Source organism: Temnothorax longispinosus, chromosome 4 (assembly GCF_030848805.1).
Source record: "Temnothorax longispinosus isolate EJ_2023e chromosome 4, Tlon_JGU_v1, whole genome shotgun sequence".
Lineage (NCBI taxonomy): Eukaryota > Metazoa > Arthropoda > Insecta > Hymenoptera > Formicidae > Temnothorax > Temnothorax longispinosus.
The window spans coordinates 9,018,965-9,045,429 of NC_092361.1; the positions used below are offsets into that span (position 1 = coordinate 9,018,965).

The 26,465-nt window shown below is 44.4% G+C and overlaps 1 protein-coding gene and 1 long non-coding RNA gene across 2 annotated transcripts; both read left to right on the forward strand.

The window, feature by feature from the left end:
* Positions 1-291: 291 nt before the first annotated feature.
* LOC139812373 (uncharacterized) lies at positions 292-10,198 on the forward strand. The gene is made up of 4 exons (XR_011731860.1): positions 292-589; positions 2,769-2,868; positions 3,156-3,206; positions 9,784-10,198. It is a non-coding gene; the product is annotated as an uncharacterized lncRNA (long non-coding RNA).
* Positions 10,199-21,625: 11,427 nt separating this feature from the next.
* Positions 21,626-22,327, forward strand: LOC139812061 (interstitial collagenase-like). Its single transcript, XM_071776691.1, has one exon. It carries the CDS (start codon positions 21,626-21,628, stop codon positions 22,325-22,327), a length of 702 nt encoding a protein of 233 aa, XP_071632792.1.
* The last annotated feature ends 4,138 nt before the right edge of the window (positions 22,328-26,465 follow it).

Genomic DNA, 26,465 nt, shown 5'->3' on the forward strand with positions numbered 1-26,465 from the left:
GTTGAAAAACTGTGAGCCAACTTGTTTTGTCAGCGTCACACAGCACTTTTTCGGCGTACGCATCGAGACCGTCGTACGTTCGACTATGGGTTTTGGTCAGTTGATGTACGTTCTAACGTAACGAGTGTTAAATTTTTATTGCACGTTATTTTTCGGAGTACGCTCGTTGAGTACGCTCGCTTCGTCTCTACTACGTTGCGTATTTGCTGGTGATTTAAATTTTTTTTACGTCGTTGTACGCGTCGTGCATGTGTCACTATATACGGTTGTTTTTCTGTTATAGAACGCTTGACTGCGGAACACCTGTAGCTTGCAACACAGCTCGACTGACTACACGACGAGTCGTTTGCACGACGATGAACGCACGTACGGATTTTGGCAAAACGGCAAATATTCTGTGTGTGTAGTTTCTCCACCGCGTTATGCGCGGCTGTGCCGCCCACGAACGTGTTAAAACGGTGTGCATGTCAAGGACGCCAAGACGTTTTTTAACACGTGCCCATCCGCTCACGCGGGAGAAGTACGACTCCATATGAGTTGCCAAGAGCGGTCAACTGCTATCTTCAAGGGTGATCTTCCTTCTCACCAGGTGAGCTCGTCTCCGCGCACTCGTGTTGCGTCGCGTTCGCGCGCGTCGTTTATCTCGTGGACAAGATCTTCGTCGCAAGGGCATCGAGTCGCGGCTCTTGCAAAATTTCCGTTGCGCGTTTGCGGCAGACGACAGATGACGCAAGATTTTCATAGATACACGCAGTACAATATAACGTACCGTTATATATACACATGGAAAAATATTTTAAAAACGTTGCCTTACGCCACTGTGGTTTTTACCCCTCCATATATATACTGTTTGTACATATATTTCTAATATAAAGTACGAAATATATTTACAGTACATTTTTTCTCAAGTGTACAAAAACAATGTTACAAAATCAAACGTATGTACGTTTGAATGTTAAGAATATAAAATGAGCTTTTCCATTTCCTCGTACGGGTCTCATTCTGTGAGAACGCATTCAATATATTTTTTTGTCTTTCCGATTTTACGTTACAAATGATACATATGATACACGGAAAAAAATGTACTTGTTTCAAGTGAACGTTCCGTACTTTAAAGAAAAAACGTACTCCAATAGTCTCTAGCAGGATGTTACTTTTTTCATAGAAACAACTTTCTTGTTGCTAGTAAATATTTTTTGGAATGAAAGACGTATCTCTTTAAATTATATGTTATGAAAAAAAATGAAACGTACATCAAAATAAGAAACGGTTATCTGCGGGGAATATTTATATTTCTTGAAACAAAAGAAATATTTCTCACGAGTAGTAATCTTATTTTATTATCTTAAGGTAAAGCCGTTACGGTGGGGCGCTGTCACGATAGCTAACGCTCCTGGCGTGAGCACAAACAACCCTCGGGCTTGACCCGACGTCGCCCGAGATCATCCGGTTGTCGCGCTTATTGTTCCGACATGCAAAGAGGTAAAACGCGCCGGTGTTTCCTACGTCGCGTATACCGCGCAACGCGTTACATCACGGATCGCGGTGCGTTGTCACCTAACTTCGTGGATCGACGTGCGTCGTCCTTTGTGACGCGTGAAGCAACGACCCCCGCCGAAGGTTTCCTATCGGGACGAGGGATGATCACGCGCGATCCGTGAACCACGCTCTCTTCCGTTTCTATCGTGCTAAGAAGAAAGTCGAGCCGGCCGTTCGTGGCACGTATATTATCGGGAGTGCCAAAAGTATGTGCGCGAAGTCCGTACGAGTTTCATCGCGAGCCGCACCCGTTCGAGTGGTTGCCGCGTGAAACATCTCAGATAGCTTTTCCGTTCACGTGAACGGAGAGTGAGCCGGTTTTCGTCGTGCGCGTACCCGGTTGCGTGATCCGCGCGCGACGTTCGGAAAGTTGAGTGCGCTCAGTGCATCCGTGCAAAGGGTTGCATCGTGCGTCCAAGTTTCGTCGTGATCTGCACCCACTCGCGTGCGCGTCGCGCGAAACATCTCTTTTTCCGAGTTTTCGTCACCCGTACGACGACGGGACGACGCACACAGACGGATTACATGATCACCGCGTGCGGTAGCGTGATCCTTAGTGAAAAACTCGTGTCGACGGCGAAACTGTCCCACGACGCGAATCCGGTTTTCGCGAGTGCCTCGTATCTCGAGCGTTGCGATCACCGAGCGTGAGAGTTGTCGATCATTTCTCATAAAATCAACGCCGGAAGTTTGATCCTGATATCAACTTCGCTCGCGGCCATCTTGTCGTGCTGCACCGTACCGTGTGAACGCGGCTCTACCGCACCCGCGCCTCGTACCTCTGTGATTTAGTGTAAAATTATTTCTGAAGCAGATAAACGTAGAAGTTCATTTCTTCGTGGTTCAGCTTGTAATATTGGAGTAATATTTCTGTCACACGTTCATCGTATTTTGAATACATGCGCACGAAGGAGTAAGATTCCATAGAGTTCTCCAGTCTAGACACCCGTCTGTCACGAATTCTAACGCGTAAACTCCGTAGAAACGACGTTATACGTATAAAACCCCGTTGATCTCGTGTGTATGAAGCTGGCGTGGAACGTCACTACGTCGTGACAGTTTTAAAATTTCTCTATGATGTGTTAAAAGTGTTAAAAACTCACGACGTTACTTTCATGGACGTCATATGCATACCGTCTATATTTAATAAAAAATCTACGCGTGGTTATTTAATACTAAATACGTAACTAATACGTACGTAATACATGGTCGCCATCGTATTATTACAGTTACTTCGTATTCGATCGCGAAATATTGGACAATCTGTGACGGTCTGAGAGGAGGAGGAGGTCTGGCAAAGGCATCGGGCACTGGCGGAGCAACCTTGGGGTAAGTGTTCATTCTTCGTTTAAAACGTACGAGTTCTTTTTCATTTCGTCGGGCCTCGTTATTTCCGATAAGTAAAAAATAACTTAAGAAACCGAACGTTTGTCTAAAATTTTATAAAAGTTTATTCTTATAAAGGTTTTTCTTGTAAAGCTTTTTCTTGGGAAAGAAGTAACGTATGTTAGTAAACCTACGTAAAAGACGACATAAACGTGTGCAAAATTTATTTTTTGAAACCGTGATCATTTTGAGCATCTCGTTATGTTGAATCTTTCATTTTTGTGTTACAGAATCATCGGAGCTACATAACTGATTAACTCCGCCTCGTGCGCCGCTGGTTGGTGAGTGCGAATAAATTTTTTATACGGGGGTAACGAATCTGTGACGATCGTAGCGTGTATATTTATGTATTATTTTCATGTAATATATATACGGCAGATAACGGCGACTTGTCACAGATCCGTTGCCTTAAAATGGATAGACTAACGCAGACTAGGTTATAAACGACGTACGCTTCGAACCCTCTCGCATTTCGTGACTTCGTGTACTTACGGGAGACGGCTCTCGCGTTAACACGCAACGAGTTTATACGAGAACTCGTTCGGTCGACGCATCCGTTCGTTGATGTGTCTAATGTTTTTCGTGCATAGAATCGTACGCGTCGACCATCAAGTTACCAGTCGCCTGAAAATAGGCGCGTTATTGAACGTGTTTAAATATGTATTTTATATTAGTATTTATATTAGTTATCCGTCGTCTTGATATTAATATCATTTAACGAATGTTCGTAACATACGTACACTTTTATATTTGTTTTAAAAATACGTCGTAAGATATAGACACAGAAAGAGAAAAGGACGTAAAATAAAATTTTGCAAGAAATAAACGAATATTTTTTGGATACAACGTATATATATATACATGTTATATATAACATGCCGCGTTTATCCTACGCTCTTATAGTCTATCCATCAAGTATTCGTTGTGGCTTTGTATCATGAAATAAAACAAATAAAACGGATGTGAGATTCAGTGAATACTTTGTCGCAGGACAGAATACATTTTTATATAGAAATATCTTAAAGTTGATACGTTTCATCGTACGTTGCATATTTTTACGAACACTTTAGAATAAAAAAAAATACGAGATATTTCGATGACGATACATGAAATAGTGAAACGTTCGAAAGTCAATGGTTCGGCACAAGAATATGATAAAAACCGTATCGTGCGTGTGCTATTTACATTCGTGACGATCGTGCTTCGGAACATTGTGTTTTTTTTTGGATCTCACGTCCGTTATTCTGTATATTTCACTTTATCGTTGAAGTATGATCAACGAATGTTCGTGCCGTCGTTTGCGGTTCGGTTCGTGGTTCGCCATTCTCGCGTCGGCGTGTACTATTTTTTTTCCATTCGTGCGTTCGTTCGTGCGTTCGTCCTCGCGTGATTTTTTACGTTCGCTTGTTTCGTGTACCGTACGCTCGTTAATGTCAGATCGTCGCGCGCGAGATCGACGCTCGATGCGTACGCGAAAAAAAAAACGCGGTTAATATATTCTTTGCCGTCTTTGACTCTTTTTTGCTTTTTATACGTTCGCGACCATTCTTACGCGAAAAAGTTACGTACGCATCGTGTCGAGAACGTAACAGCAAACGTAACGTAACGTTCACGTTACGTACGCGTTTCTTATGGAACATGCGTCGTTATTTTTTTCTTATACACTGAAAAAAAATACTTAGATTCAAGAAAATATTTTTTACATAATATCACGGGCTTTGTTACTTACGATACGCACATCGTTTGTTAGACGTAGATATCTTTACTTAACGTAAGTAAAAATATTTAAATCTAACGTACGATGTACGTATCGTAAGTAACGAAGCCCGTGATACTATATAAAAAATATTTTCTTGGATCTAAGTATTTCTTTTTCAGTGTATACGTAACGCGCTTTCGTTAACGTACGACGTCCGACGCGCGACGTCGTAACCGTACCGTTCGACGCTACCGGCCCTGCAGTGCGATTCTGTAACTCGTTGCGAGTCTCATTCGCATCGTCGTTATGTGCTCATAACGACAGTTGCGCAGCTTTTTTCTTATATAGTATACCTGCGCAACTGTCGTTATAAACACATAACGACAGCATAACGAGTTACAGAATCGGGCCCCTGCGACGCAGCCGGTATCGAAGGAGTTTGTCTTCTTCATCTCTGACTAACGTATTCTATTAGATATCGTTAGACTGTTGTATTTTTTATTTGCCGTCGAAATGTTTTGTACTCTATTTTTATTTTCTTTTTGCAACAAAAACAAGAGTTTTTGGGGCTTGTCGTTTGCGTACCTTTACCTTTGTCTGAACTTAAACGTCGAACATAATACAAATAAGCGCAGTTCTCGTGTTTTTTTTTTGTTTAAGACCGTTTACATTTTATTTTTTTTGGAACTTGCAGCTGAAACACATTAAAAATATATTTTTTAAGAACGATCCATAGATCGTAAACATTTTTACGTAAAATGCTACGCGTTACGTCGTTAAAGTATAAAAACTCGTAACATAAATACAGAGGCGGATGGTGACTTTTCGGGGCTCGAAGCTCATTTTATTTCGGGGCCCTTTATTCGGTCAGAGTCAGAAGAGAAAATTATAATAACATTAAAATATAACGAAAAAACTAACTTTTCTATTATGATTCGATTGTTTTCTCGTTATTTTGACATTATCATAATTTTCTCTTCTATAGATAACAGCTCATAAAAAATTAAAATATTAATAAATGTACAATTTGAATGGAATACATTTATTAGTAGAACATTTATAATAAATAGTATTTATCAATACTAGTATTTATCAATACTAGTATTTATCAATAGTATTTATCAATACTATAAACGTTTAACGGTTAAACAAAAACAAATTACATTTTTTAAAATAATTGACTATATATAGAGACCCCCTCAAGTCAGAGTCTGGACACACAAACCTGGAACCTGGTGTTCACTGATTGGCTTTGTACAAAAAACGCCATGTTTGGGGCGTGTGTCCAAACTCTTACTAGAAAATCTCTAGCTATATATACTAAAGATATGAATTTTAAAAAGTATTTAAACTCTTAATACTTTTCTACATTTGGCGTTTGCGTATTCTTTTAAGGCTTCTTCATAAGTACGTGTTCTTGTAATGTCATTCTCTATTGAAAGAATTGATAAGTACGTTAGTCTTTCATCTCTCATTTTAGATCTGTATTTATTCTTTATAAAAGATAATTTAGAAAAGCCTCTTTCTGCTTCACAACTCGTTATCGGCAGTGTCAAATAAATTTTCAAAATTGTATAGAGATTTGGAAAAATATCTATAAGACTTTTTTCATAAATTAAATTTAATATATTTGGACATCCTAAAAATTTTTCTTCAGATAAATTTTTAGATAATTTGATGTATTCTTTAAACTGTATGCATTCACTTTTTAAATTTTGGTCTATGTCAATATTATAATATGCTGTAATGAAGTTAATACTTGAATCGTCAATATTTGAAATAGTTGTATTTCCTATATCTATTAAAAATTTAAATTTTTTCCCCAACTTTTCGTATATTTCTTCTCTTTTATTTAGTTCTGACATTAATGAATCCAACAACATATTAACTACCTCAACACGGAATTTATCTCTCCCTGTGAGTGTATCTTTACCTTTTGTACCGTCTGAGTATTTTTTTGTTTTAATTCTTTGATTCAGGTCGCTATAATTTTTTTCAATGTTTGAACTCATTTCCGTTGCTTTTAATTCATACTCGATTAATTTTTTATTATAATCCTGTCTGATGGCTTTTACAAATGATTCAAGAGATGAAATAAGAGCATAACCTTCACATAAATCTAAACCAGGAGTTTGTAATTTTTTACTGGTTTTATTAAATCTCTCAAGAATTTCTTCCCAAAGTACTGTTAATACAGCAACTTCTAGTCTCAAAAGTTTGTTATATAAATTTTTGGCTTCCATTTGACAATCTCTCTTTTCTAAATTATTTTGAAAAATACTTTTTAAAGTATCTAAAATTTTGTCGTAACTTATTCTTAAGGCATGTACAGCTTCATAATGACTAGACCATCTTGTCTGACTAAGATTTTTTATGGAAAGGGGCAAATTTGTATGTTGGTTTAACATATCCCACCTATGCGTAGATGCCGAGAAAAATACATATAATTGCTGAACAATACCAAAATAACTTGTGATAGAAGGTACAATATTTACTGCCTCTGCCCCAACTAAATTTAAAGAATGGGCCGCACAAGGTACATAATCAGCAAACTTATTTGCCTCTTTTAAATGTGCTTGCAATCCGTTATATTTTCCGCTCATATTTGCAGCGTTATCATAAGACTGGCCACGACAGTTCTCAATGGAAAGTCCTATTTTTTCTAAAAAACTTTTTAAAGTGTTGAATAAAGAAAAACCCGCGTGACTATAAATAGGTAAAAACGATAAAAATCTTTCGTAAATTTTCCTTTTTGTACAGTATCGTACAATTATTGCAAATTGGTCTGTATGTGCTAAATCCGGCGTTGAATCAGCAATGACTGAGTAATATTTTGTGTCTTCTCCATTAATGTCATTAACAATCTGTCGTAAAACTCGTTTTCCCATTATTTCAATTATCTTTTCATAAACAGTTTTTGATAGATAACTTAGCATTTTATTTTGTTGAGATTGACATTTTACAATGTGCTCTCGTAAAAAAGGATCAAATTCTGCAATCAATTCGACAAGCCCCATAAAATTACCGTTATGTGGAGATCCCCACTTTTCATCGTGACCTCTCAATGACAATCCTCTTTCGCTTAGAAATTTAATAATGGCAACAACACGCGTTAGGACATTGTAATAATATTCCGATTCATTTTTAATCTGTTTCTCAAATTGCTTATCAATAACAGTTTTGTTCTCCTTTTGTGTTAACCATATTAGCATTGACTTTTTATGATCTGGGGATTCTTCATGTTCGTCTAGAGTACGGAGTATATTAATCCAATTAGAATAACCGGTTGTTCTAAGAGATGTCCGTGACACTGAGAATAATTTACACATTAAACAATAAACGCATCCCTTACTATTAGAATAACATAACCATGATCTAATCAATTTCTGTCCATTTTTTAAACATTTTTCGAAATACTTATTACTAAATTGTCTGCTTTGATCTTTATAATATTTATTTGAATTAATATAAAGGTTATCTTGCTTTCTATTTTGAAAAAACGATGCTTCTTTTGAAAGACAATTATTGACAAATTCCGTATTAAGTGAATCAGGCCATAATGCTAAGTCTCTATACTGAACAAAGTCTTCTATTGCTCTAATTATACTATTATTAGTTTTGTCTTCCGTACTCTTCTCTTGGATAATTGGATCGGCATACTGAATAATTTCTTCTCCTTTTTTATATTCTTCTATACCTGTTTCTAAATTTTCCTCGACGTTTTGTTCATCATTATTTGTATGACTTCCAAAATCATTCTGAGAAGCCGAAGTAGAAGGTATATATGAAAAGAAACTTGACAGTTTTTGACATTTTGCTAGTTCTACTTCTTTCTGTTCTTTTAATTTCCTCTTATGACTTCCGCTCAGATATTTACGTTTGTGTTCAGACATTTTCAATAAATCTTCCCTAAAATAATAATAATTCACTAAAGTAAACAATTGTAAGAAACAAGATAGAAAGAAAGTAAAATATGAAATTAACTTACGAAATAATATTTAATTACGAAATTTTATTTACAACATATATCATACTCCATCAAACATTCAATACGTTGCAAAGATTTTCGTTTTTTCTGCATGTATAAATTGTGAGGTAATTAGAGGAACAATGACCTTTCAAGGTATACTTCGAGGTGTGAGAAGGTAACCAAAAGGGGAATTCCATGTAACAAGATCTAAGAATTACTTTTGCCAATTTTAGGTTAGGTTGTGACCGGATCAACGATTAATGATGTTAAAATCAAAGTATTAGCCACTTACTACTTGGGCTGTAATTACGGTCGCCACTGTATTTTCCGGGATTTATACAGAAACCCTGTTGCTATGCGGTGCCCCGTCCTTCCTTCCAGCGTAATGGCCGCCGATGTCCACGACGCGGACGTGTTCAAGGCCGATCGACAACGCCCTGGTTAAGCGCACGTGTGACACGGATAATCGGAGAGGATATTCACTGGGGTCGCGAATAATGAATCTTTGTTTATTATAAACAAATAATAGTTTAATAATTTCACAGTTACAGTATCTCGGTACACGAACGGACAGGTTCTATCGCGCGCTGACCCGCGTCGATTGTTAACGAACACTGAAAACCGTCGCTTCGAGCTATATTCGGTTAATCTCCGTTAACGCGTGGTTAATCGTCGCGTAATTATCGTATACGGCCACGGGATAAGCAAGCTGAGTCGAGTTATTTCGCGCAACCGTCGAAACGTGTTGACGCCTCGAGTTTCTCAAGCAAACTGTCCGGGAGGAAAGGTTCTCATCCCCCCACTTTGATGCTAGCGCAGGCGCGTCGCCTCGCATTTACGCGCGAGAATGATGTAATCGCGCGCTTTCTCCTTTTCAACCTATCGCGTCGCTTGGTGTCGAGCGACACGATCCCTGCGGCGCTTATCCCATTGGCTGAGCCGATCTCATTGGCTCAGCTCAAAATTCGACTGAGATACTACGGTGGCATTGCAACGGCGGACACGGGCTCTCGCTTCGGACGCGGCAACCAATGCCAGCCGTCGCAATCTGCACTATGTGCAAACTCGCGGCAAGTCACCCGGAACGATTTCCGAGTGACCGAAAATGGTCTCTTTGACGTTCCCTTATTTAACCAGGTAAGTAGCATAATTACTAGAATCAATTTTATTAATTCTCCTTTTCTTTCAGGTACCGGGTTCTCGTGGGATCGTCTCGCCCAATTAATGGACTGGTGATCGTCGTCGGTAAGTATCCGAACGGTAAGTATGTAATAAAGCATCGTACGTGCTAAAATAAACTAATATAACTCGTTTCGACAGGGAATAACATAAAATTAATGAATATAAATCAAAATCGCGTCATTGAACGTATTCTCGCTCTTACGAGTCTTGCTCGCTTCTCATTGGTCGGTTTACACGTTCTAGCGGTATCTAGTCGCTTTCCGCGCTCTTAATGGCTTAAGGCCTTTAATGATAAGGAATAAGTTTAAAGAATAATAAAACCGTATTAATTTGCCAAGAATAGATCCTATTGGCTCTCATGCTGCTGAGAATGATATAATTACTCGAATAAAATGAAATTAATGCAAACTTAAATATAACGGACCTGGTCTCTCGCCATTGGTCGCTTCTGTTCGGCGTTTCGCCTTTACTGCCATAATTCTAATAAATGAATAAAATACGCATAAAATAATGGTTTCGGGACTCGGTTGGCCCTCGCTCGTGCTCGTGAGCACTTTTTGTTGCAATGCATGCATAATCACTCAGATCTCCTCGGGAATGATTCGCGGATCGATCTCGAGGCTTAACAACAGGATGTAGAGAGTGTACAGGACGTAAATCATGGTGACTGTTTGAACGTCTGGAAAACTGAGTATTATTGGAACGAATATGATTAGGGTGACTACTATGTATTCCTTGAGATTCATTTTGTAAACCTTTTTATCTTTCTCACGCCTGGTAATATGGAACGGCTTTCGCCACGTTGGAATACGCTAATAGCAAAATGCAAACTATCGAAATAGCAAACAATACGAATATGAATGATAAGACTAGGATACGAAACTTATCCGAATCCATAGCTATCTTGAACGAATGAAATGTTGGCCTCTGATTGGCTCTTTTATCGAATCTCAGTCTCTACTCCTGGAAATGTGTAGGATGGGTCGTTAAGGATATGGTAAGCCTTGTTATTAATCCGAGTGTCTTTTTTAATCGCAAAATTGAATATCGTCATGCCTTACATGCTAATCGTCGAATGACGTGACTCTATATAAATCAAAATAAAACTTCTATCAATTGCACTTGCTGCATAAAACTTTGTAAAACGTCAATTATGAATGACTCTATAAAAATTATAAAATAAAATAAAATAAAAACATAAAAGTAACACACACATAAAATTATATCGAAATACGCGCCGCGCGGATACAAATTAAAGTTCCTGCGTACGCGGTTGGCTACTGGGAATCGGCGTTTGCTTCGGTGCTCTCTCGGCCTCTCGTTCACGCTCGACGTTGTCCCCCTGTGCCTCGCTTCGTCCAGCGGGCTGTGCGCGTCTGTGGAAAGCCTCGCTACATCCAGCGGGCTGAGTTATCGGATGGAAAGCCTCGCCTCGTCTAGCGGGCTGTGTTATTGGTTGGAAGGCCTCGCTTGGTCCTGCGGGCTGTGCGATCCCTTCAGATATAATGGCTTGCGCCACAGCCTCCGGGATCGACTCTAGAATTTGCGTTGACGCCAGGCTCTCAAAGCTGCAGTCGTCAAGCTCGTCCGTCTCCTTGTTAATTTGGTCGACGGTTGTCTCCGCGGCTAAGTCCTCCATGCCTCGCGCCTCGGGCTCGCCGATCGGTTGGCAGGAACCTCCGCTGGGTTGGTCCAGGCTCGACGATGGGTGGGATGATCTAGCATCCGATCCCAAGGTTAGGTTATGGAGAATTCATACTGTATCTGACATCTGACACACAACGATTTGATATCCACGAGGACTCGAGATTTTACTTTTTAGGGTTACTAGCTAGCAACATTTTTAGATATGCGTTCCGATATTCACTGCCAGTACTGAAAATCTACAGTTCACGTCACGTATACTATAGCGTTTCGACACTAGCAGTGACGTTCGGAACGCACCCCGTGTCTCTAGGGTATGTTTTTCTCTAGCGTGAACTCGTGAAAAGTTACGGGTTGAAAGCCGGAAGATAGTGCGCTCGTTTGGGGGCCCTCATGGGGCCCCCCTTTTGTTGGAGGCCCGAAGCTTAAGCTTCGTAGGCTTCCCTATCAATCCGCCACTGCATAAATATATATAACAGTGTAAAACTTAACGAAATGTATATAACGTCGTTGTCGAACGACGTTGGAAACATAAGTTTGTCATGTATATTTTTACGATCTCTTTGTGTAAAGAACGTTTAAACACCGTACGCGGCGTTTAAATATTTTCGTCACGTATACGATCGTCACGGTTACGGATTGTTAAGGTACGTCTAAAGCTGTATATCTAGCTGGTTTTTTTCAGTTTTTTTCTTAGCACTACGCTTTTAAATGGCTTCATAGAACGGCAAACGTCTTGTCTACACGTAAAGTACGCCGCACACGTTAGGTCATGGTGGTCGACGTTATATCGAAAACGAACAAAAATTAATATTTTTTGTTATACGTTGCAGCCGTCCGATGACCGCGACCCACCGAGCGCGACCAAGGGCATCGTGATCTCGCCGAGGACCGGGGCGGCGCTGACCGAAGCATATCACCTCGGCAGAGGGATATGGGCAACCAAGCCGGTGCCGGCGAAGCGGCCCATAATCCAACTAGAACGCCAACGAGTCGGAACAACCGACAGACGGTCGCAAGGCGAGCAGCCCGGGACGAGCGGCCAGGAGGCCGCTTACCAGACGCGGAGGACGTCGGGAGCCGAAGAGACGCCCAACGCTACGTCTAGCGAGTAAGCGCAAAGCGCTTAGCGGCCCAGTGCGGCGTTCTAGGACGCAGCACGTTGTATATAGACAATAAGACCTGTAGTATTTAGATATAAGATATGTATTAAACCAATAAAACGCGATGACTCCGTCGATATCAAATTGAGACGCGAGCGTTGATTACTTAAACGTAAGTACCACAAATTAGGCTAAGTAGGAAACCCCGATTGGCGTAATTGATTTGGCTACAGCCAGGTAAGGGGAAGGGGTTGAGTGGCGATCCAACTAACTTATATCGGTTTGGTTTTTGTTTTTTTCCTTTTGTTTGTTTCGTCACGATTATTAACCGCAGACGCGGATGCATAAGCATGAGGACGCATTGCGCGACAGCAAACAAAGGTTGAGTTTGCTGTCCGGTAAAATTTTGTTCCGCGGAACGAGCGCGAGACTGCGGTAGCGCGTTGCGATGAGTTTCGAGCGCGATAATGCAAGGTGGGGCACCGACTGATGCATAAGCACCGCGTATTTCACTCAGCGCGTTGCGATGGGTTTCGAGCGCGATAGCGTGAACTTGCGAGCCAACCACGGGATCGGCTCAGCAGCATAGGAACGCGAAGCATAAGCGCCGCGTATTTCACTCAGCGTGTTGCGATGGGTTCCGAGCGCGATGGCGCGAACTTGCGAACCAACCACGGGACCGGCTTAGCAGCTTAGGAGCGCGATGCATAAGCACCGCGTATTTCACTCAGCGCGTTGCGATGAGTTTCGAGCGCGATAGCGTGAACTTGCGAGCCAACCACGGGACCGGCTCAGCAGACTAGGAGCGCGACGCATAGACGCCGCGTATTCCTCTCAGCGCGTTGCGAGGAGTTTCAAGCGCGGTAATGCGAAATAGCCAACGGATAACGCGATTGGCTCAGCAGCAGAGGAGCGCGATGCATGGATGCCGCGTGCTCCGCTCAGCGAGGTGTGAGGAGTTCCGAGCGCGGTAAAGCGAAAGCGCCAACCGATGGCGAAATCGACTCACCGACATAGTAGCATAACGCATGGATCCGACATGATCCATTCAGCGAATTTCGATGCGATCCGAGCGCGGTAAAGCGAAATAGCCGACCGTAGGCAGGATCAGATTATCGACGCATCAGCGCGAGGCGGAGTTGACGGGTAATGTATCCAGCGAGTTCCGATGCGATCCGAGCGCGGTAAAGCGAAGTAGCCGACCACAGGCAAGAGCGGATTATCGACGTGGGAACGCGAGGCGGAATTGACGGGTACTATATCCAGCGAGGTTTGATGTAATCCGAGCGGGGCAAGGCGAAATAGCCGACCGTAGGCAGAATCGGATTATCGAAGCGAGAGCGTAATACGAAGACGCCGCGTAGTCGATCCATCAATTAACGATGGGTTCCGAGCGCGGCGCGGCAAAGGAGGCAACGCGAGGTGGAGGCGTAGCGTAACCGCGAGGACGAACCCGCGATAGAACTTAGCATAGGGAATCGTAGCGAGCGGAAACATGTAGAATCTTCTGGATCGTTCCAAGATTCGATTCGTCGAGCGTAAACATGTTTGCGCGAAAAGTGAAAGCGCGCGGAATGCGGAAGTATTTGCGCTACTGCGTAGCAAGTGAATACAGATGTTGGCCAGATGTTCGGCCGTGAACAAAAGGTGTTTGCGCGCGAAACAATAAGACCATTCACGAGGCTATTGACACAGCTGCCGGTTGTGGGCACAGGTGTCCGGCGATGGCGACGAGTGGGGCGATCCCCACTCGATCGAGGTGGGCCGGCCGAGCCGAGGAATCGAGGAATTCGTCTCTCGGCTCTCGATGCGAACGGTTCTCGCATCGGAGCACTCGTCTCACTTAGAGAAATACTCGGCGTACAGTGTTGGCTTCCTGTAGTCAGGAGCATCGGCGTAAGATAGATAAAATCTCAACGCGTGCGTTAACAGCGAGCGAGAACGAGAACGATCCCGCTTAACGGGGCGTTATACCGCGAGTCCATGTAACGTAACTGAACAAAAGAGAAATAAATTATAACTTAACTCTTGTTGCGAAAACATACGTGTGACGACTATCATTCAATCTGAGACAACCTGCAAAGACTTACCTATCCCAATCATAATCTCGCCTGTCGGCCGCCCGAAATCCTCCATCGACGAACACGCACAGAGGCTGAGGCCCAGCCAAGCGGTGCTGTCCAGCACAGAAGCGAAGGAAAGTCCCTTGAGCGGAGAGGTCCAACAGGTCCAGCGGGTCGATCCGGAGACAGATGGGAGCTGAAACAGAGTCGTAGAAAGGGGAATTAGCAAAGTCAGCGAAAGGTTGGTCATCCATCAGTATCTTTCTCGATAGGCCTAGGTTAAAATCGAGTGGCGACCGTGATAATTAATGATCTCAAGGGCGTGTGGTTAATGTCGATCCTCCGTCCGGCTACAACGTAACAACCACTACATATAACGTCGACCACCATGACCTAGATTTTGCGGCGTACTTTACGTCTAGACAAGACGTTTGCCATTCTATAAAACCACATAAAAGCGTAATGTTAAGAAAAAAACCGAAAAAAGTCAACTAGACGCACGGCTTTAGGATTATCTTAAGGATCGACGCGAGCACGCTCGATGTAAGCAGCGGGCCGCGAGGCTACGCGCTACGTGCCTGCCGTCAGTTTCGTGGCGCGTACGCGCACCGGGGCTGTCGCGCACGCCGCCCCGCGGCCGGCCGCGCGTAGGACTGTAGGACGGTAAGGGGTGGGGTGGGAAACAGTTCTTTGCAGGATGCCGCGTGCGATGGTCGTGACGTCGCACGGTAGCGTGATGTTTTCCGACCTTCGAGTAGTTTCGCGCGTACGAGTAGTCGTCGGTTATCGGTCGCGAGCGAACGTGCGGTGTGTAAGAACGTGGTGTGCGGTGGTAACGCGTCGTCTTTCGTAAATTAAGGTACGGGGAGAATACGATGTTCGCGAGTACGTTCAACGATCTCGCACGCAGACGAGCCTTCGTGGCAACTTCGTGCGAAAATCGGCGGGTTACGCATCGTTCAGCCGGGTGTATGCGACGCTTGCGGAGTTTGCGTTTTCTCGTCGCCGTGTTTCGCGTCAGACAATGGACGCCCTGGACACGCGACCCGCGCGCGAGGCCAGTGTTTACACGAGGGGCAAGGAAGGGTGGGAACGAGTTTCCTGAAGAACACCACGCACAACGGCCGTGACGTCGCGCGGTGGCGTGGATTTTTCCGTTTCGTGCGAAAACGGTGAGTTATGCCCATCGTACACTAGCGGCTCGCGGCCGCGACTGCGCGTGCGCGTTCGTCTCTTGACCAATGAGAAATGTTCGACGTGCCAGCAGTTTCTTTTTCATTGATCAAGAAACGAACGCGCACGTGCAGTCGCGGCCGCGAGCCGCTAGTCTGATTTGGGCTTTACGCGTCGTTCAACCGGGTGTGCGCGACGCTTGCGAAGCCTGCGTTTTCTCGTTGTGGTGTTTCGTACCGGACGATGGATGTCCCGGACGCGCGCGTCGCGCGCGAGGCCGGCCGTCGAGTTCGAGACAGTTTCACATCGAAATCCGTTGGAGACCGTGGATGCGCGTGCCTCACCTCTCCTGTAAGTACATAACGTTTCCGCGTTGTTCAACGCGAGTACGTGTGTTCGCGACGGCACACGCCCGATCGACGCCGTGCCGTCGAGAAGCTTGCGTGTGTTTCGTTGCAAGCGCGCGCGACCGCCGCCATATTGTCCGTCGGTGTCCGATTCCTGGAAGACGCTCGTCGCGGTCGTTTTTTTTGGGTGACGAAAACAAACAGTTCAAATATTCGTTCGAAGCGAGCGTTCGTTCTATATAAATGTACGCAACGTCTTTCGCGTAAACGGGGCGGTATAGTAACTTCGGCGACGTTACATCCACGTGTAACGGAGGGACCTTGCACGTACCTATCATACGTTAAGCTCTCTTTTTTGTCGCGATATCTTTTGCCATATATTTTTTTAAATATAATATAAGGTAAACGGCTTAGTTATAGGCATCTTTATAGCAGTGGCCCTGATTTTCTATTATTTACGAACGCGATATATTGTTAAATCCCAAACAAACTATTTTAACACGTGCCGTAAAGCTTTCTGAGCAAGATTCACCTATATTTTTAGTTACATCATTCAGTTCTAATAAATAAATAATTATTTTTATAATGCTTGTTACTGCCGGCGTTTTTGGCACTATCGAAGTGCTCTACCGCACTTTATGGCACCAACGGGCCCACGTTTCGGTATTTCGAGACGTCACAGTTACTTAACGTGTCCTGCGTATAATTTTAGCAGTAATAATCAATGTTTACGTACTACGTAGCTTGTAGGTCGTATATTTTGTCAACCTCTATGCAAAAATTACATATAATATAAGACATATGCACAGTTTTACAAAATATATTTTGTCAACCTCTATACAAAAACTACATATAAAATAATACATTTTGCACACTTTTATAAAGTTACGTTACGAGTTTTTTTAATTTTTCTTCACCTTGTAGGATTTCTAATGACTATTTTTTTACTTTTTTTGTTCGAGCATTTGTGTACCTTGCAGCAGATTTTTTCTTCCTAAGCACATTAAAATAAAATATATTAAAATATTTCCTATTGAAAATACAATCTATACTTAGTTCGAAAGAAGTATTCTGTACCTTTTTGATGCATTCTGAGATGACGTAGTTACCTTCGAAGAGTCCAAAGTCTCTATCACTTTTTTCTCTATCTATGCTTATTCTGTTACAACAGATTTTTTATATATTACATTTAAATACAAAAAATAAGATAGGTGAAAATAAAATACAGAAAACAAAATTTATCTGTAGCGTAAAGTGTCAAAATGTATTCAATACGTAATAAATTTCAAATAAATTTCATAGAACGTTATTAGACGTATTTTTTTCATAAAAAATGTTTTTTATCATAAATTTTCGAGTTACAAGTATCAATAAATCTACCTTACTTTCTAGAATAATAAAGCAAACGTGATGATGCAACATATTACAAACTCTGTGCCAAAAAGTGAAACATATCCTTCCGTACGTGACGCACTTCTTGGCATCAAGAATTTAAGGGAAAAACTAACATACAGATAAACTATTACTTATCTAATCGATAATGTGATTCGTGTTAAACATGTTCATATAATCATTATGACGTTTTAATACTTACATAATACTAAAAATCAGCAGTTTGACGTTCGCTACCACTAAGATGTGTCACCTAGAAATGTCCTTCGGGAGCCACTGAAACGCGCGAGTCGCCCCATTCACTGTCGGTAATTTAAGTACGAAACATTAAACAAAAAAGTGTTTGTGTAAAAATCAACAGTAAAAAACACTCTTTACGTTGCTTGTAATGTTCTTAATATTTGACGAAAACTTTATTTATTACAAATATAAATGTACCGTCGGTGTCGGAAACTAGGACAGTGCCTGTAACTGGGCCGTTTACCTTATATACGTTCGCGCTTCAAAGAATATATCGTCGTAACTATGCGTTTTACGACAGTAAAAGTATCGTATGAAGGACTTTGTGCTTTTACGACGTGATGTAAGACACTTAAAGGGTACGCGCACTTTGTAAGCCTGAACAAAAAGATGAAGTTTTTTATTTTTTTTTATAAAAAAAATATTGACGTTTGGTTCGACCGCGGTGGTTGCACATGTCTTAAAGTGTATAAAAAATTCTTTCGGAACGGTTTTAAAATAAACGGGCGGCACGCAAGCTTTTGCACAAAAAACTATCGTTGTCAACTTTACCGTACGTCTAGCTTCCACACGTTTACGCCGCGTCCGTTAAACGTTAACGTGTAGCTTTAAACGAACCGTATTCGCCGAATAAAATAATATTTTTTGAATACAAGATATATATATATATATATATATATATATATATATATATATATATATAGAAAACCTTTCACCCGCGTCGCGATATCTATTTCTGCTTACATTTTTACAGACTTAGCATGTAAATTAATGTGTTTACATAATAAACTTCTCATTCGCGTCGCGATATCAATTTCCGAATGACCTCTTATCTACGTCGCGATATTAAATACCGAATCTTCAGAATTAATATCTTGTATTTATATTGTGACGTGACAAGTCGCGTCTCCTTCCCGGACGGGCTCGGCCGAGGGGAATTGCCTCCTCGTTAGAGCGAGAGGAGGGCAGTTGCGTATATTAATTGGTCTAATTAGCTTTTAAGTTTTTAAGGGATTGCCGGTGGTGGCCGGACTCAATCTGTAACGGCCGGGGGCCGCAACGAGGAAGGGCAGAGGATTAAGGAGACGGCCAGGGGACATGGCTGCAAGTCGGATCGCCCGGACCTCCCCGCAAGTGCGAGCGTCGCCGGCCAAAGTTCACTCCACACTCGGTCGTAACAGCGGCCGGATAACGATCTGGAAGACCCCGGGACACCACCGAGCGAAACGCCAGTCAGGCCAGGGTCCCGAGGGGATGCCGGCGGACGGGGCCGAGGCCCGGTCAGTCTGACCCCGAACGCCGACTCGATCATCGCGGCCCGGACAGCCGGTTGAGTCGAAAAGCCCGCGCCGAATCGGAGGTAGTTGCAGCGGCGCCGTCGGAAGGGGAGGCGCGCGAGAAGCTGAGGCGCCGACGAGAGCGCTTGGAGTGGCGCCCCCGGAAGGAGCGGCGCACGGGCGGCCCAGGCGCAGGAAGCGCTAGGATCGGCAATCCGGTCGAGCGACACGCTACAGCGCAGGCGCGGGGAACCGGCGCGATCCCGGCAGGCTATCGTTTCCGACACTGTCGTGCCGGCTAAAGAGCAGGAAGCATCTCCCGGATCCCGAGCTGCCCGGACTACCGAAGGGACGACGACGCATTGTAAGGTCACCACTCTGGCGTCCCCACGTTAAGAAAAGGAGGGTTCGCTCGAGGCACTGGCCCATGGCACGCATCGGTTACCTGAGCGCCGCAGGATTACCTGTGGACTGCGGGACGAGAGCGTGCGGTACCTGGCGCTCGCATTAAGATAGAGTCGGGTGGAAGTCGTGCCAGGGCCTTGCCGAGGGTGAGCTCTCTAGTGCGTAGAGACCAATCGTGCCCTCCCCGCGAGCACCGCCACGGCCGACAGTCGCGTGGCGTGGAGATGTGTGAGTCGGATCAATCGGGTCGAATTGTATATCGTCTCGTTGCGTGAATGTAAATAATCGTGTCGCGTTTCAGTGTGTTCATATTCGCAATCGTGTTGCGTTTCATTCTGTTAGAGTTTATGTTCGTCATTGTGTCGCGTCTCGGCCATATTATTTATGTTCGTAATCGTGTCGCGTCTTGGCTATATTATTGAGAGTGATGCCGTGCGTGGCGATAACGGGAGCGAGTTGTGCGGGTAACGGCGAGCCGCGAGTGGTCATGTAATTTGAAGGGCACTCGCCCTCGTATTAGAGTAGCGTATCCGGGCCCTCGAGGACAGCGAATATTGTGTTTGGCGGGACGAAAAGATCGACGGGATCGGTGCGGGGCCGCGGAATCTCCGTGCTTGCGAGAGAATTCGGGATTCGCGTGGCAAGCCGCGGGATCGTCCGCGATACAAGTCCTTATTTCGTGTTCGGGGGCAATCGCCGGCCAGCGTGGTCGACTCGGCGAGATCGCCCATAATTTTTGCGTCGTGCGGAATCGAGGTGGCCCGGGTGCGCGTTGAAGGAGCAACCGAAGGTGCGGCGAGTCGGTTCGTCGGCCTCGTGGCGTGAGTCCGGTGTGAGTTCGAAGCCAGGTACCGCGATACCTGAATCGTCATTATTTCTGTTAAGCTTTTGTGTGTCCGTTTGCGTTTAGCTGTTGCGCTGATAACTTCGCGTGCATTAGTCTACAGTGTTTAATAGTCGACATTACCGCGTGCACTTATTGCGTCTGCGGCATTCGTGCGTCCGCCTAGCCGACATTGTTGCGGTAATACGAGAGACTCAGATCGATTATACCTACACCTTGATATTACCTGATTAAATATATTATCTGTTATTATTAATTATTCTCGTGTGTGTGATTGATTGCGTAACGCCTCTCTCTGAATTCCCTGAAAGAGCCCTACGCCCTGAAGTATTGCCGGGAATATCGCGTCAGACATATTAGTGTACGGTGGTGCGATCCGTCGCACCTGGCGCCCAATCTTTTGGTGTCGGAATTAGTTGTGCGTGCTGCCAATCCTCGATAGCCCTCCACCGGATTGCGAGACCGGGGGAAAAAGCGTCGCAATATATATATATATATATGTTTCCATGAAATATTATTATTACTTGCGAATATGTGCTTCTTAATAATGTTTTTGAAGATCTCAAATAACGTTGTCTTACGAAGGGTTAATAAATATATATATATATGTCTATTATAAGGCATGTAAATTAATGTGACTACATAATAAACTTCTCATTCGTGTCGCGATATCAATTTCCGAATGACCTCTCACCCGCGTCGCGATATCAAATACCGAATTTTCAGAATTAATATCTTGTATTTATATATGTATCATGAAATATTATTACTTGAAGATATTACGCTGCGTTTAAATAAATATATATAATATATTGCGAATATGTACTTCTTAATAATGTTTTGTTTAAAGTCTATGTTTCATTGTACCGGGACGATGGTGGATATTATACAAATGCAACTTCATCATTGGCGCTAACGTCAAAGCGAAATCGTCACGTTCGCCTTGTCGACGCTCATTTTCAGCCTTTCACGAATTAACACCTTTACCGAGACCTCCCAACCGCGTCGCGATCGCTGAAAAAAAAGGAACGCATCGCTCGTTACGTCGGTCACTCGCGCTTCGATCGGGCGGTGACGCTTATCGCTTCTCGAGGGTTAAGGGGTCGAGGTGGGAAACGTATCGTTATCTTTCGACGATGTTGCTCGCGCGCGTAATTACGTGCGCGGTAAATTGTAAATCGAGTGAAAATGAGATTGCGATTAGTTATCTGCAAAAATATGGGTATCTGGATAACAGCGATGCACAGCAATTTTCATCGTCCTACAACACTACGTAGGAGTTACATCGAGCCGTCTCACTGTTTCAAGAATTCTATCGACTACCAGGCGACGGCGAATTAAACGAAGAGACGCTGAATCGAATGGGTAAACCGCGATGCGGCGTCGAGGACATTTCGGAGCGCACGTTCGCTCCGCTTTCGGACAAATGGCCGAGGAAACATTTCAAATGGAACTTTCATCTGGCCAACGACATAATCTTGAAAACGACCCGAGCCGCGTTCGATCTGTGGGCAGCGAATTCGTCATTGACGTTCGAGCGCGATTCGCTGAATCCCGATATTTTGATATCGTTTCGTGAGGGGCGTCACGCGATGCTATACTCCCGACGAAACGAACCGTGTTCGTCTGCGTTCAGAAGTCCTAACGGAGATGTCGCTCACGCGTTCTTTCCCACCGGAGACCCCAATTTTGTCTCGGAGGTGCACGTAGACAAAGCGGAGACGTGGCACATACAGCTGACTAAGAATCCCCCGGGGACGTACAATTTACTTCAGACGTTGACGCTCGAGATCGGTCACGCTTTAGGCTTGCCGCACACCTTCCGCGAAGATTCGGTGATGTTCGCGTTCGTACCTGAGAAGACATTTCCCGTTCAATTTACTCTAGAGGACGTTCTTTCCATTCAACATCTGTACGGCGCTAAAGAAAACGCTAAAGTTCCAAAAGTAGTTATTACTTATGACGACGATCGTTATGACGACGACACCGACGACTACCACAACGACGACGACGATAGCAACGACGACTACGAAAGACGTCGAGATGGATCTGTGCTAGGCTAGACAACGGCTAGACGTCGTAGCTTGCGCTCCCTCGCGTCGTAGAAATCCTTGTTCAAGCAAAGCGCGCTGTCTCGTACGTAGTTCCGCAGGGAGTCGATAGAGAATCGCGATCTTTCCGTCGCGAATCCGCCGCCGTCGCCGCGTTTCCTCAGAGACATTCCGAATTTGTTCACCGACATTGCGCCGATCTCTCGTCGAGAAACGTACTGCCGTCGCGATCGACGCGACAGCTCAATTTATAATCAATCCGATCTCGCGAAGCTCCTCGATTATCGACTCGATTATCGAGTAATCGCAGACGATCCACCAATTCGTTAGGATCGTCCCAATAAACGTAATCCATTGTATTGTCGTTCAATTTCATAATCGACCGTAATCTGGTCACGCCAGCGCCCTTTCTATTACTACCGATTCTATCGCGCGATACCAACGGAGCGATGATTTTCGTGTATTTTTGTCCCCTGTTGCCCATTATGAAGTTAAGAGCATTATAATCGCGTCTGTAAGCGTCTGTAGCGTCTGTAAGCGTTTGTCGCTAACAGTATATTTCTGTACTTTTGCATGTCGTCCTCGGTGTAAATTGGACCATCGGGATATCTCTTGAAGATTAATTCGTACAAGCCGGGCGTGCCCGTGTATCTCACTCCGTCCACGATCACGGAATCGTCCGCGTTCACCTTGAACCGTTTGTCACCGAGCATCGTGCCGTCATTCCCGACGTACACACCGTAAACGATATCGAATTCATTTTGGTGGTCCCCGTTTAGAAGAGCGCACATGTATCTTTGTCCCAACGGACCCAATTGACTGTGCAGTTCCTCGTGATTTTGCGGCGTTTGTAGAACGTCCCTTACGGGTGTTTCGGGGGAGGGCAACGGCGACGCGAAAACCTCCAGCTCCCCCATCCGCTCGTGCAGCAATAATTTTCGCGGTTTCAGAGGCGTGGAGTGGTTCGGGAACATCTCTGACTCGGCGCTCGTTTGTTCTTTCCTCTTCTTAGGTCTCGATATTATTTTTCGCGCGACTTTTCCTTCGTCGTCGTCCGTCGTCGTCGTCTTCGCTTTGCTCGCGTTTTTTTTTAATAACGAAACCTTTCGTCGTCGCCGCCGCCGCATTGTCGTTCTTGGATTCGCCTCTTTCGACGTGTTCGACGATTTGTTTCAACGGGTCGACGATCGGTTTGAATTGTCTCTCGAGAGCCATCTCGTTCTCCATACTGCCGGTTTTCAACGCTCTGTATTTTCTGCGTATCGACGCGCGCGTTTTAGCGATCTGCCGCGCGGTCTTCTCTCGGTCAACGGTGTCTTTCGCGTCGCTCATCGCTCTCGGAACGTTCGACAGCTACTGATCGCTCTACAGTACGGCAAAGTCGTTGAATCTTCGTCTGTATCTGCCGTTTTGTAGCGCGCTGTCCTTGTCTATCACCACGAACCCGTACCTGCGCTGCCAACACTCGCGACACAACGCGCAGAAATCTTCATACGACATATCGGGGCTCACGTGATCGTCGTACACGTGTTTTAGATTAGTTCCGTCTTGTCTAAACAGGATCAACAGATTCGCATTGTCGCGTATTAGATGCTTCGATACTTAAGCGTACGTTTGACAGAGGTAAAAACAATCGATATTCGAATGTCGACCCATGGCAAAGTACTCCCTGATTGCGTCCTGTTTGTCACAGGCCACGTTGTCGAACACGAATATCGAACCGCGGAGCGCCTCGCTCGACGGCACGACGCCGCGACGTCGCGATTATTGGAGAACGCGCGATAACCGATCTCGTCCATCGATTCGAGCAGACTCTCGAGGTAACGATACTTCGGCTGATGGAGAGATTTCGAGTACACGTATACGTTTTCGAAACGCAGACCGTGCAGACTTTCCAGTAAGCTTATCAACACGTTCGTCTTACCGCAATTGGAAGGGCCGCAGATGACGCAACGTATCGCGATCGGTACAAGAGGGCCGTGTCGACGCATTTCTCTTGACGTTAAACCCGACGTCAGTCGCGTCTTGCAATCGAGATTCGACACTCCTATCGCCGACGATTGTCTCACGAATTGCATTGTTACGCGCGTGCGCGCACACGCCCTATTTATACGTAACGTTCGATCGGTATACGCCTTCAGTTACTGCGATGTTTCTCGTCCTGGCGGATAAACGCGATATTCTCAGTCTGTCCGCCAAGCAACTGAAATTTGTGCCGAAGATTTTTCTGCTGCGCAACTTTTCCGATTACGTCGATCGACTGTGGGACAAACTGCCCGTTCATCTGAGGACGGATCCCGACGTACGGGACTGTCGTCCGTGTTTGGAACATTACAATCGTCCGTGGCAGAGAACGCACATAGACGGTCCACCATCGCTCATAAGGGATTGCGGCGCATGTCGCGCGCAGCGGCGCGAAGCACTGGCAGCGGCCTCCTCAACAAAGCGATAAACGCGCTACCCGTCGAATTACACATACCCGGCTATCAATTTTGCGGGCCGGGTACTCGTCTCGCCAAGCGACTAGCGCGCGGTGATCGAGGTATCAATCCGTTGGACGAGGCGTGTCGCGAGCACGATATCGCTTACTCGCGAAGCGGTGATCTCGCAGATCGACACGTCGCCGATCGAGCGCTAGCCGAAAAGGCGCGCGAGCGTATCACGGCGAGCGACACAACCATTGGCGAGAGAGCCGCCGCGACCGCCGTATGGGCTGCTATGAAAACAAAAACGAAATTGGGCATGGGCATGAGAAAGAGGAAGAGGGGAGCGGTAACGAAGAAGAAAATTCTCCCGTTGGCGAAACGCGGGGGTCTCCTACCCTTTCTACCGATATTGGGAGCGCTCGGATCCCTGATCGGTGGAGCGGCTGGCGTGGCCAAGGCGGTGAACGACAATAAGGCCGCTCAACGTCAGCTCGAGGAACTGCAACGTCACAATCGCACGTTGGAGGGTCGCGGACTGTATCTCGCGTCGTACAAACGCGGTAGTGGCGTGACGAGCAGAAAACGAACGAGAACGGGTAAAAAAAAACAATCGCCGAAAAAGACACTGATGACGCTCGATTTGCCGACGTTCGGCGTCACGACAAACGAGCAATTGAATCGGTCCGCGCGCCTTTCGCGCATACCTTTCTTTAGGGGCGTGTTTATGCGCGACGCGTTGCCGACGAAAGTGCGTCGCGACGAGAGCGGAATCGTGAATCTCGACGACGAGGAGGGCCCGGGTACGCACTGGGTCGCCTATGCGAAGAGGGGCAACAACGCGATCTACTTTGGCTGTGTTTCGATATTCACTGTAAGTACTGACGATATGACGTCATTGAGTAGAACTGCAGGAGCGTTTCTATATTGCTGCTGTTACTTTCAGGCTGGAATAACAGAACGACGACCACAGTACTGCCTGTACTGCCAATGAATGTCGAAACGCACCCGTATGAGAAAGAAATATAACCTATTTTAACCTATTTTAGACACGACGTGACACGACGATAGGAGCACCTATTCTAAATATATGTATAAAAAAGAATCTTGTACTTAAACAATAATGTTGCAAAAATGTCTATAAAATAAATAACAGTTTTCAGATTTATAAAAATATCGAAATTATTTATTATTATATTAATTATATTAATTTAGTAGTAGTAGTAGTAATCTTTTCGGGCTTTTTCCGCATCTTTGTAATTAACAATTACTGTATATTTCTCGTTGTTGCCTTCCAGGTCCACAAGGACCAAACCCATGTGAACCTGGCACCCGACTTCCGAAAAATTAATTTTTTTACAGAAAACGTTAGCATTTTGTTTGTAGTTGTTTGTAGTAACAAAAATTTCGTTTGTAGTTTAATACATTAAAAATGATAAAAATTAAAAAAATTACTCGCACTCCACTTTGAGATATCTCAAATCCGTTTGCGCCATCTTCTTTAGAATCATTTGTAGTTGTTTGTAGTGCTTTTCTTTTTGTTTATAGTTACACCATTCAAAAGTTATTATATTTTTGCAATAAACAAAAAGAGTAACTTTACCAATTTTGGAGATATCTCAAATCCGCTTGCGCCATCTTCTTCAGAATCATTTGTAGTTGTTTGTAGTGCTTTCTTCTTTTGTTTGTATTTGCACCGTTCTATATATATCTAGTTATAATATTTT

Bases quoted from the DNA above. Each gene is read 5' to 3' on its own strand.
- LOC139812061 (XM_071776691.1), top strand. From the start codon at position 21,626: ATGGGTAAACCGCGATGCGGCGTCGAGGACATTTCGGAGCGCACGTTC.